The sequence below is a fragment of the Triticum urartu genome, chromosome 6A, assembly GCF_056163025.1.
Source record: "Triticum urartu cultivar PI428250 chromosome 6A, HENAU_Tu73, whole genome shotgun sequence".
NCBI lineage: Eukaryota > Viridiplantae > Streptophyta > Magnoliopsida > Poales > Poaceae > Triticum > Triticum urartu.
In genome coordinates this window covers 31,440,114-31,452,409 of record NC_141878.1, presented here as the reverse complement: position 1 = coordinate 31,452,409, position 12,296 = coordinate 31,440,114, and the positions used below count along the sequence as shown (strand labels likewise).

The following is a 12,296-nucleotide window of genomic DNA, read 5'->3' as shown; positions in this document are numbered from 1 at the left end:
CACAACGACGAGGTCGCCAGGGACGATCCGGTGGCGGAGACAGAAGTAGTCCCAGCCCCGGCCAAGCACCATGTGCCCCTCGAAGTTCTGGACCTGCACCCAGAACACGCACCACTTGTTCGCCGACAGCCTGACCATGCGCGGGAGCCGCTTGATGACCAGCCAGGTGTTCATCACCTCCACGAACTTGTGAGGGACGACGAGCATGGCGAGGTTCTGGTTGTCCTTGATCTGCTGGTAGAAGCGCATCGGATCCCTGGCCCCTCCTCATGGCCCTGCCTCGGAGATCGTCCCCTGGAACGAGACAGGCTCATGAAGGCGATCCTGCCAGGCAGGTCCACCATCCTGAGCCATCTATTCGTGGGGATGAAATCATCGGCGTGCTTAGCTCCGGCCACCACCTGAGCTCCTCCTCCCGCCACATCCCAGTCAGTCTTCAATATCTTGTCAGGTAAGATGACAAGTATTAGTGCACAAACTCTTTGTAAAATGTCACTGATCAAAGACATTAACCCAAGAGCAAATGCCACTAATCAGTGCACAAACTCTTTGAGAAAATACCACTTATCAATGGCACTTGCTGCTAGGAAAATGGCACTGATCAGTGGTACTAATAAGTGGCAAATGCCACTTATCAATGACACTTGTTGGGCAAATGCCACTGATCAGTGGACTTGCCCAACAGCAAGTGCCATTGATAAGTGGCATTTTGCCCAACGGCAAGTGACATTGATAAGTGGGATTTGCCTATGGGGGCAAATGCCACTTATCAATGACACTTGTTGTTGGGCAAATGCCATTGATCAGTGGCACTGATCATGCTGCAACTGTCACTCATCGGTGCACTATCCTAAACATGAAAACATCTAAAAATAGCAACAGCAAGTGCCAATAGCACCTATGTGCAGCCATGCACATTTGGAAGCATCCTAAAATGGTGCTACTACATACGTACACATATAACATTCAACACAAACCTTAGCGTGTATATGTATATTAGCAACAGGAACAACAACATGAACATGATCCTAGCTTGAACATGAACATGCCATCAGTCAACATGATTCTAGCATTCATCAGTCAACATGAACATGCCATCAGTAAAACATTCATCTGTCAACATTAACATGATTCTAGCATCAACACATCTACTAGCATGAACACAAATCATAGGACACACTAGCAGTAGCACAAGAAAATTATCCTAGCACACACACTGTACAAAATAAGAACATATCGGTCCGATTAGATTCGATTAGGATCGCATCCAATCGGATCTGCTAGAATCCTATCTAATCCACTAGCTACTAGCACATGCCTAAGAAATAAACCCCTAATCTACATCTATGAGCAAGCATTGAGAGGGTTTGACTCACGAAGCACGCGCAGCCGCGGCGAACCAAGGCCGGGGTGAAAACCCCGACGAGAAGGAGAGAGGTGGCGGAGCAGAGGAGGAGCCGGCCCTGGCGACGGCCTGCGGCATCGGCGACGTGCTCATCGCCACGCCGGAGGTCGAGGAGCACGGCCCGCCGACAGGAGAAAACCCTTGGACGGGGGTCAAGGAAACCCCTGCCCAATGGGGTCCCAAGAAGGGGCGGCTCCGTGGACGGCGTCGGTGCTGAGCCCAGGACGAGGAGGTCCGGAATCGGCGGCGGAGCAGGAGCGACCGGCACCTCATTGGCCGACGCTCATGGTGGCCGGCATCAGATGGGGGACGACGCTCGCAGCGCCGACGCCAGGTCGCGGCCCGAGTTCTGGAGCCCGGCCAGCCAGCGCTCCTATATGTTGGCGATGCGCTGGTCGATGAGGGTCAGAGGGCGGCGCGGCGGTGGGCGTTGCGGAGCCGTCGGAGGAGAGGAGAGGGAGGGGCGGTGAGGGAGAGAGAGGGAGCAGTGGGAACAGTGCGACTGGGCGGTGACAGGAGAGTGGAGGGCGAGTTATGAGACGTTCCCTCCGTCTCCCGTGCTGCCCGAGGCGTGCAACTGCCCCACACGCGTGGCCGCGCCCAACCAGGCTCGCGAGAAACTATCGATTCGGCAGTTTCCGTCGGGCCAGGCTGCCGGTTGCTTTAAGATCCGTGCGGACTTCAAACCGCATGCAGCTCAGACAACCAATCAAGCCGCGCACATCACGTGCGGACCTGATTGGGCTGCATGCAGGTAACCAAACACGTCCTATATGTCTCCATCTTCACATCTTCAACATCTTTGTTTGTTTGTTTGTTTGTTTGTTTCATATACGAAGCGTGCAGCATACGTGCAGTAGTCACACTAACCGACGGCTAGCTAGCTAGCACGCGACACGGACCATGAGACATGCATGCCATCGACAGGGACGCCAGAACCAACTGTGTCCACCTTGCTCTGCATCCGGGCGGCTCGTCCGAGATCAAACGGCCGGCGAGAGCCGCGGCATCCGAGTCATTTCAATCAATCTTACTAAGAAGACGAGTGATCCGCCATTAAACCTACTTCCTTCGTCTTATAATATAAAATTATTTACAAGCTGTTTGGGATTATATAGTTTTTCTTCAAAAACTTTTGAATGTTTTTGGAATAGAAAATTATTGACTTGGAAATCTCAAACATCGATAAGTGTTTGTTTTCTTATTAAATATTATTTTCCTGATTATGTGAAGGACAAAAAAAAATTCATCCGAGAGCAGCCGCATTTTAGAATTTCCTACCTTGTTCAGTGGTCATTGTTCTCACATCAGTTTGCGCAATGCAAAATTCATGTAGCTAGGAAACAGACAACAGACTCATCTTGCTCCATCCAGAATAGCAAAAATGGTACGACTGACTTCCCCGCCGAAATAAAAAACTTGCCTCATGGATTAACTATGAATCAGAATGTAACTCACATGGCAGCTACGAACTTGTTGTAAACATATACTCTGAATAAATATCTCCAGTAGCCTCTTATTTATAATTAAGCTGTTTGAAATTGGGTGTCGTCAGATCTCAGTTGACTGAGATTTAACTAAGTCTCACTCAAGTGATACAACATACAAAAAAAGATATAAAATTATAAAAGAAATTTTTGCATGGATCTCAAAGTAAAATTTAACGAATATAACATTGACTGAGACTTGGTTAAATCTCATTCAACTAAGATTTAACAATCCCGTTTGAAATTTTATTCAACCCCAAGTCATATACATTGAAGGTGCACATTTTGAAGAGTACAACTAATTATAGGTGGTCGACATCCAGGCAACTAAGAATCAACAGTACCAAAGAAGAAGGCATGTTTGATTCATAAGCTCGAAAGCGTCCAGGCGCTGCATTTTTTGGCTTGATTACATGTAAGTTCACCCGTAAAAAAAAGATTCCATGTAAAAAAATTGTGTGGAAGTTACTGTGGCAAAAAGATTTAATGGTCATGATAATTTAATCTGTGTGGATGAATATGGTGTCTTATTTGTCTCTTGTAATAATAATATAATAGATAATTTGTTAGCAACTCAGGCTCAGCTCCTGGTACATCGGCATACGTACGGATGTTTCGGGTGTGCATCAGACACTTCACTACAAGCAGAGAGCCCATCACATCCCAAAAAACAGGCCTGAAAGAAGTGTGGCACTCTTCCTTGGGGCATCTACAATGCCAACCACTTATACAGACGCTATCAGAACAAAAAAATAAAGATCATAAAATTAAAAAAATCATGTAAGGGCCCTAGCCTACAACGGAAGATGCTAATTTCGTGGGCTAACTAACACAGCCTGTGCACTTCGAGCATGCAGACCCAAGCACTTGATGCTTGGTCTTGGGCCCAGCTCTGATACTACTTGTTAGCAAACTAGGCCCAGCTCCAGATACATTGGCATACGTTCGGACATTTCAGATACTCATCGGGCACTCCACTACAAGCGAAGAGTCCACCACATTGAAAAAGACTGGCTTGAAGAGAATTTGGCACACTCCCTTATGAAAAGGTCTTAGCCTCCTCCTGTATCCGAGGTGGGACTAAAGTCATTGGTGTTGCCCCAAAGTCAGGTTCCTGACATAATGCAGCAGTAACCACACTGATTGCTAGCTAGCCAGGACACGCGACAGGGACCATGAGTCATGCATGCCATCGACAGGGATGGTCCGGGCCACTTGTCCGAGATCAAATGGCCTGAGAGAGCCATGGCATCCAATTTTTTTTTCCCCTTCTACTCCCTCTGTTTTAAAATATTTGTCGTTGTTTTAGCTTAAGTTTAAATTTAAACTAAAACCATGACAAGTATTTTGAGACGGATCGATGTAGTATTTTTTTTACATTGGGGAATTGTTCTTTGGGGGCAGGGAGCGGGTGCACTTTCTAATTTCCGCTCTTTGTTACTCAAAGTTGTCACAGAAGGTCGTGCAAAACAAACTTTGATGTGGCTAGCAGACCGAAAACAGAGTCATCTTGTTCCATCCAGAACAGCAAATATCATCCGAGGCAAAGACGAATACACGTTTGGATTCATAAGCTCCAAAGCACCCACTTTAATTTCATTTGCTGGATTACAGGTAAGTTACTGCGACATAAAAGAAAATGATAGTTACTTATTAGTAGCAGCACAGTAGGTAATCGACCACATGATCCACATTATAGCTGGCATGGTCTCTTATTGCTGGTCCATGATGCGTACGTATAGCACAAAGTTTAGAACGGTCCATCCATCATCACATGCTTGGCTTCACGTTAAGGCGGTTGGCCACCTTCATGCCGCACGACTTGTCACACTGCATCCATCCACAAATCAACCGAGTTAATCATTCATCACCAACTGAAGAACATTGAGCGTACATCCATGGATTCATGCATCAACAATTAGTTACCTTGGAGAGGAAGTCGATCCAGATGACGCGGAGCTCGTGGCTGACCTTGGGGTGGGCGAGGGCGTCGGCGAAGCGGCGCACGAACCTGTCCTGGCGGTCGGGCGCCCAGCTGCGGTACCTCTCCCCGGGCTGCACGAAGTCGTTCTCCTTCTTGATCCTCGTCTTCTCCCTTCTTCCGACGACGGGCCGCGTGGGCACGGGGAAGCTGGCCGGCTCCGCCTGCCGGAGCGGCGCGTGGCGGGACGGGTAGTAGTCCACCTCCTCGTCGCGGTGCATGAAGTTCATGGCGCCGTCGTAGTGGTTGTTCTTGAAGCCGCACTTGGGCGCGTTGACGGGGAGCATCAGGTAGTTTGGGCCGAGGCGGTAGCGCTGCGTGTCGGCGTAGGCGAACACCCTGCACTGCAGCATCTTGTCGTCGGAGTAGTAGATCCCGGGCACGACGAGCCCCGGGCCGAAGGCCAGCTGCTCGTTCTCGTTGAAGAAGTTGTCGACGTTGCGGTCGAGCACGAGGCGGCCGACGGGCTGGAGGGGGACGAGGTCCTCGGGCCATGTCTTGGTGTCGTCGAGCGGGTCGAAGTCGAAGCGGTCCTCGTCGTCGGGGTCGATGACCTGCACGAACAGCTTCCACTCGGGGAAGTTGCCGGCGTCGATGGAGTCGTAGAGGTCCTGGGTGGCGTGGCTGTGGTTCTTGCCGCCGACGAGCGTGGCCTCGTCGTCCATGAGGCAGCTGACGCCGCAGGTGGGCCTCCAGTGGAACTTGACGTAGTGGGACTTGCCGGCGCGGGTGACGAAGGTGTAGGTGTTGACGCCGAAGCCGTCCATGTGGCGGTAGTCGGTCGGGATGCCGACGTCGTCGAAGAGGAAGAAGAAGGTGTGGAGGCTCTCCGGGTGGTGGGAAAGGAAGTCGAAGACGCGCCAATACTCCTGCACACAAGGTTAAAAAAATCCAAAGAAATTTCCAAAATTTAGTAGTATATTTCAGTGAGGTCAGGAACATTTTTAACCCTGAAATTTCACGGAGGATTCAAACTGGTTTTAAAATAAATTTAAGTTATGCTAGAATTCATTTTCGAAAATTTGCATATTTGGATGAGGCTAGAAATTATCTTGTTTCCGAAATAAATAAATAAAACCTTGCCTGCACGTGGGACTTTGGGTTGGGCTTGAAGGCGTGGATGACGTCGGGGAACTTGATGCCGTCGCGGATGAAGAAGACGGGGAAGTTGTTGCCGAGCAGGTCCCAGTTGCCCTCGCGCGTGTAGAACTTGACGGCGAACCCGCGCGGGTCACGGATCGTCTCCGGCGAGCCGCGCTCGTGGATCACCGTGGAAAAGCGGACGATGACCGGCGTGCGCGCCCCCGGCGCGCGGAGGAAGTCGGCGCAGGTCAAGCCCGTCACGTCGTGGGTGCACTCGAAGAAGCCCTTGGCGGAGGCGCCCCGCGCGTGCACCACCCGCTCCGGGATGCGCTCGCGCGCGAAGTGGGCGATCTTCTCCAGCAGGTGGTAGTCCTCCAGCAGGATCGGGCCGCGCGGGCCGACGGTGAGCGCCTCGTTGTCGTTCCACACCGGCTGCCCGGCGTTGGTCGTCGTCGTCTTGGTGTCGAAGCTGCTCGACGGCCGGAACTGCACGCCATGCACACGCGCACACACAGAGGCACAGAGCTCGATGTTAATTAATCAGCACACACGTACTATAATCGGTAGAATCTCTGTGAACGAATTAAGAGCACCATGGACTGTAAAGTAGCATAGGATTAGTCCGATCGTGTCTGCTTACCTTGCAGGGATCCATCCTTCCTCTCTTGAGTGAGGTGCTCCGCTAAGCTGCTGGGGGAGTGTGGCGAGCTCACTCACTCTCACTGCACTGCTGTGCTCTGCTCTGCCTGAGCTCGCTCGAGCCGGTCTTAAATAACGGCGAGGGGTGAGGTGGCGTGACCGCCCGGCTGCCGCGACGAGGCTCTGACAGGTGGGGCATAGGACAGGCTGCAAGGGACGGGTCGGCCTGCAAGAGGACAAGCAGAGGATAAGGCGGCGTGGGCCAGCCGCGTGTGGAAAAGTCTGTTGCCGGGACGGATGAAGATGGTGCACCGCATCGTCATCCGGTTCCGTGCAAATACAAAACCGGCTGCTAAGCCTATGCCTGTGCGTGCATGTGCATGAATATCTCTTCTGCCTGATCCGTTGCACTCACCCACCGCGACTCAATGCTAGGAATGCAGTGCAGATCACTATTTTTGGAATGCAGTGCACGTAATTTACTCATTCTGTAAAGAAATATAAGATTGTTTAGATCACTAGAGGGAGTAGTGAAATTTGCGAGGGAATGCCGTGTGTGTGTGTGTGTGTGTGTGTGTGTGTGTGTGTGTGTGTGTGTGTGTGTGTGTAAAAATCGGTGATTCAGCTTAGCCATGGATAATGATAAGCTTGTCTAGCTAAGGTGTCCTTACGTGTCCCCGCACGTTAGATTTTTCGTCGAAAAAGTAAGTTTCTTGAGCCCAATTATGATTTTAGATGAAAAATCACATTTGTTTTTACGGAAAGCAGCTCTTTTGGTGATACAAGCATGTTACAAGGATGCCTTCTCTTTTTATTCGCCAGGCGGAAACCATGTTGCATTGAAAAGAATAGCAAACAAATTTCTTTCATCAATGAATGAGAAAAAGCTGAAATAAACACGAGTAACTGAATTCCCGGTAATTACAAAATAATCGCATGAAGCTCTTACAAGGACAAACAAGAAAACTTAATTTGCACACCCAACGTTGATTAGTGGCCTTTCCCCACATTCTCGGTGCACAAAACAAGCGGAAACATTGGTGAGAAAATAACGATGATTAGGGTTTTTTGCGCTAACTCTTTGATTGGACTTAAATTGGGGCAAATGTCATGATATTTAATAAGCAAATCACATGGTTGTAGTGCTTGGTGACGAGGTTAGTGATAATCAAGTCACCACGTGCCTCTCTGGCTGACTTTTCCTATACATATGGAGACACTTAATTATCAACTAAGAATTAAACAATGCTAACTGATATGCATCGTTCAGAAAGTAGAAAAGCTACTTGTTGCAACGTGGCAAAATGTAGTTGTCCAATTACTCTACCCCTATTACTTGTCTCGCAATGCCCGCTTTACCCAAACAAACAAAAGCAGGGGACAAAGGAAAAGAAAGGGATCAAAGAAACTGATTGAAATTAACACTAGAAACACATCCTCTTCATAAAAAAACAACAACAAACACATCAAGTTTTCACACGGGAAACTTCATACACAGGATCTTACATTTATCATGGACTCTCCCACCTTCTAGATGCTCGGGGGGAAGAGAACCGATGTGGTTATTGACAAAAAATGCCATCGAGTAAAATTTGGTCACGTGTCTCAATCAAAGTACAATTTTAATTAACAAAGTATAAGGTAGTCAGTCTGTTTGTGAATCATTAATGATAATCAAATGACAAGGCACACCTTTGGTTGATTTTCTTGTACCGATTGAGAGCCACTTAATCCTCCAAGAATTAACAATCTTATCGGTCTCCCAAATCGCTAGACAACTTTTGGAAAAGTTGGAAAACTACATTTCCGCATCATGGCAAATGTAGTTGTCGAATTACTCTACCTGAATGAATTATTAAAACACCTTCTTTTATTTTACTGAAAATAGATGCAAAGGGGCCATGGACAAGGGGACATGGCTTATTTGGTGTGATGTTAGTTGTACTACTGTGCTAGGTTATATATGTCTGCACAAAAGCATCACATGCGCTCTTTTTTCTTCCTGAACATGCAATATTTAGATAGGAAAGTAACTTGTTACTGAATTTAAGCAACGGGTTGTGTCACTCACCATGCATGAGTTGTCTTATTTTAAGGAGCTTAATTAAGTTGAAGCACAAAGTGCACACATGTCTCGGTGTGGTTATCCTAATATTGCAGTAGAATTCTCGGGCACGCGGAAAAGGGATTCATATATTATTTCTATTCAAAACCCTGTTCCAAAATGCTAAGGTATATATGACTATGTACATATATAATTTGATTATTCACAGTATTATCCTATAAATGAATACAGTGAGTCTGAGCATAGAATTATCCATGGCTAAGAACAAGTGCGAAGCATGAATCAAACAGTAAAGGGAGGAGCTAATTTATAAAATAATGCTACAAAATCATGAAAATTAGTTGCTTGTCAAGGTACTCTATGATCATTGTATTTTTCTCCGCCCACCGACATAATTGTACGATTTTCCTGGAAGCTAGTTAGCGGTATTCATCGATGGAGAAATCTCAGTACAAAAGGAGGTGTGAAATGGACGGTGCACCTACTGGAGCAGCACATGACATGTGTACTTGAATACAAGCTGCCAAGATCTGAGTTTTGACGCATACACAAGCGAACGTCAATAATGCAGCATGCCGTCGTTTCCGCCAACTATCTTAACACGCTTGCGCTAGCTGCATACCATCAAAATGAAAGGCAATCACACACTTGGATAGCTATGAGATTTCATTTTTCTGAAATAACACTCCATATATCTGTCATGTTTAGGCAAACAGTGCTCCTGAAAAGTAAACGGATATCCGGAGTAGCTTCTTACCATCGAAATGAAAGGCAAGCACACGCACAAACATTGCCATCATTCGACAGTGAACCGATAGGAATAAAAGAGAAACAAATGGTAGATCGATAGGAGCAATCAATCGGCACCGATCGAGTAGACGCACGAGCTTGACTAAAACTTGACGAGGAACATGGAGGTGGAGATTCGTCGCAGCCAAGGTGCATGACAACAAAACTAAACCCATCCGTCCAGATCGATGTTTCCCGCTGTACTGCATGATGGGATAAAGTCGGGAGGGTAGGATCACTAGGACCAATTAGACGCTCAAAGCAAATATCTCCTCCGTGTGTGATTGGTTGATTCCAGTACATTAGTGCAGAACCGGGCAATAGCACCGGCTCGTAAGGCCTTTTAGTGCCGGTTCCATAACCGGCATTAAAATGTGGTCACTAATCTTGGGTTGCGCTTCTCCTTGCTGTCTCCTAGTACTTCTCTGCGATCGTTAACAATTTTGCTTCAATCTTTCACTATTAAGCATTCTTCGCTTTCAAAAATCCTAAATGCACTCATGTGCAATGTAGGATATCTTGGACGTAAGCTAACCATTGACATGTCACCTTTAGTCTCGATCCACTAAGGCACAACTTGTTGGAAATATGCCCCAGAGGCAATAATAAATTGGTTATTATTATATTTCCTTGTTCATGATAATCGTTTATTATCCATGCTAGAATTGTATTGATAGGAAACTCAGATACATGTGTGGATACATAGACAACACCATGTCCCTAGTAAGCCTCTAGTTGACTAGCTCGTTGACCAATAGATGGTTACGGTTTCCTGACCATGGATATTGGATGTCGTTGATGACGGGATCACATCATTAGGAGAATGATGTGATGGACAAGACCCAATCCTAAGCCTAGCACAAAGATCATGTAGTTCGTATGCTAAAGCTTTTCTAACGTCAAGTATCATTTCCTTAGACTATGAGATTGTGCAACTCCCGGATACCGTAGGAGTGCTTTGGGTGTGCCAAACGTCACAACGTAACTGGGTGACTATAAAGGTGCACTACGGGTATCTCCGAAAGTGTCTGTTGGGTTGGCACGAATCGAGACTGGGATTTGTCACTCCGTGTGACGGAGAGGTATCTCTGGGCCCACTCGGTAGGACATCATCATAATGTGCACAATGTGATCAAGGAGTTGATCACGGGATGATGTGTTACGGAACGAGTAAAGAGACTTGCCGGTAACGAGATTGAACAAGGTATCGGGATACCGACGATCGAATCTCGGGAAAGTATCGTACCGATAGACAAAGGGAATTGTATACGGGATTGATTAAGTCCTTGACATCGTGGTTCATCCGATGAGATCATCGTGGAACATGTGGGAGCCAACATGGGTATCCAGATCCCGCTGTTGGTTATTGACCGGAGAATGTCTCGGTCATGTCTGCATGTCTCCCGAACCCGTAGGGTCTACACACTTAAGGTTCGATGACGCTAGGGTTATAAAGGAAGTTTGTATGTGGTTACCGAATGTTGTTCGGAGTCCCGGATGAGATCCCGGACGTCATGAGGAGTTCCGGAATGGTTCGAAGGTAAAGATTTATATATGGGAAGTCCTATTTCGGCCATCGGGACACGTTTCGAGGTCATCGGTATTGTACCGGGACCACCGGAAGGGTCCACCGGGTGGGGCCACCTGCCCCGGGGGGGCACATGGGCTGTAGGGGGTGCGCCTTGGCCTATATGGGCCAAGGGCACCAGCCCCAAGAGGCCCATGCGCCAAGAGAAGAGGGAAAGGAAGAGTCCTAAAGGGGGAAGGCACCTCCTACGTGCCTTGGGGAGGAGGGACTCCTCCCTTGGCCGCACCCTTCCTTGGAGGAAGGGCCAAGGCTGCGCCCCCCCTCTCCCTTGGCCCTATATATAGTGGGGGAAGGGAGGGCAGCAACATCTAAGTCCTGGCGCAGCCCTCTCCCTTCTCCCAAGTCCTTCTCCTCTATCGTGGTGCTTGGCGAAGCCCTGCAGGATTGCCACGCTCCTCCACCACCACCACGCCGTTGTGCTGCTGCTGGATGGAGTCTTCCTCAACCTCTCCCTCTCTCCTTGCTAGATCAAGGCATGGGAGACGTCATCGGGCTGTACGTGTGTTGAACGCGGAGGTGCCGTCCGTTCGGCACTAGGATCTCCGGTGATTTGGATCACGACGAGTACGACTCCATCAACCCCGTTCACTTGAACGCTTCCGCTTAGCGATCTACAAGGGTATGTAGATGCACTCTCCTTCCCCTCGTTGCTGGTTTCTCCATAGATAGGTCTTGGTGACACGTAGGAAAATTTTGAATTTCTGCTACGTTCCCCAACAGTGGCATCATGAGCTAGGTCTATTTTGTACTTTCTATGCACGAGTAGAACACAAAGTTGTTGTGGGCGTCGATATTGTCAATTATCTTGCCGTTACTAGTCTTATCTTGATTCGGCGGCATTGTGGGATGAAGCGGCCCGGACCAACCTTACACGTACGCTTACGTGAGACCGGTTCCACCGACAAACATGCACTAGTTGCATAAGGTGGCTGGCGGGTGTCTGTCTCTCCCACTTTAGTCGGATCGGATTCGATGAAAAGGGTCCTTATGAAGGGTAAATAGCAATTGACATATCACGTTGTGGTTTTGCGTAGGTAAGAAACATTCTTGCTAGAAACCCATAGCAGCCACGTAAAACATGCAAACAACAATTAGAGGACGTCTAACTTGTTTTTGCAGGGTATGCTATGTGATGTGATATGGCTAAAGGATGTGATGAATGATATATGTGATGTATGAGATTGATCATGTTCTTGTAATAGGAATCACGACTTGCATGTCGATGAGTATAACAACCGGTAGGAACCATAGGAGTTGTC

General features: G+C 48.0%; 1 protein-coding gene across 1 annotated transcript; it reads right to left on the bottom strand.

The window, feature by feature from the left end:
• Positions 1-4,458: 4,458 nt before the first annotated feature.
• Positions 4,459-6,735, bottom strand: LOC125512263 (catalase isozyme 2). Its single transcript, XM_087529286.1, has 4 exons — positions 6,597-6,735; positions 5,957-6,442; positions 4,819-5,742; positions 4,459-4,722 (listed from the first exon to the last, which is right to left on the bottom strand). Exons 1-4 carry the CDS (start codon positions 6,609-6,611, stop codon positions 4,663-4,665), a joined length of 1,485 nt encoding a protein of 494 aa, XP_087385412.1. The 5' UTR covers positions 6,612-6,735; the 3' UTR covers positions 4,459-4,662.
• Between the last annotated feature and the right edge of the window lie 5,561 nt (positions 6,736-12,296).

Bases quoted from the DNA above. Each gene is read 5' to 3' on its own strand.
- LOC125512263 (XM_087529286.1), bottom strand. The intron at 5,743-5,956 runs GCAAGGTTTTAT...CCTTGTGTGCAG, and splicing joins ACCCAAAGTCCCACGTGCAG to GAGTATTGGCGCGTCTTCGA. The intron at 4,723-4,818 runs GTAACTAATTGT...GGATGGATGCAG, and splicing joins GGATCGACTTCCTCTCCAAG to TGTGACAAGTCGTGCGGCAT.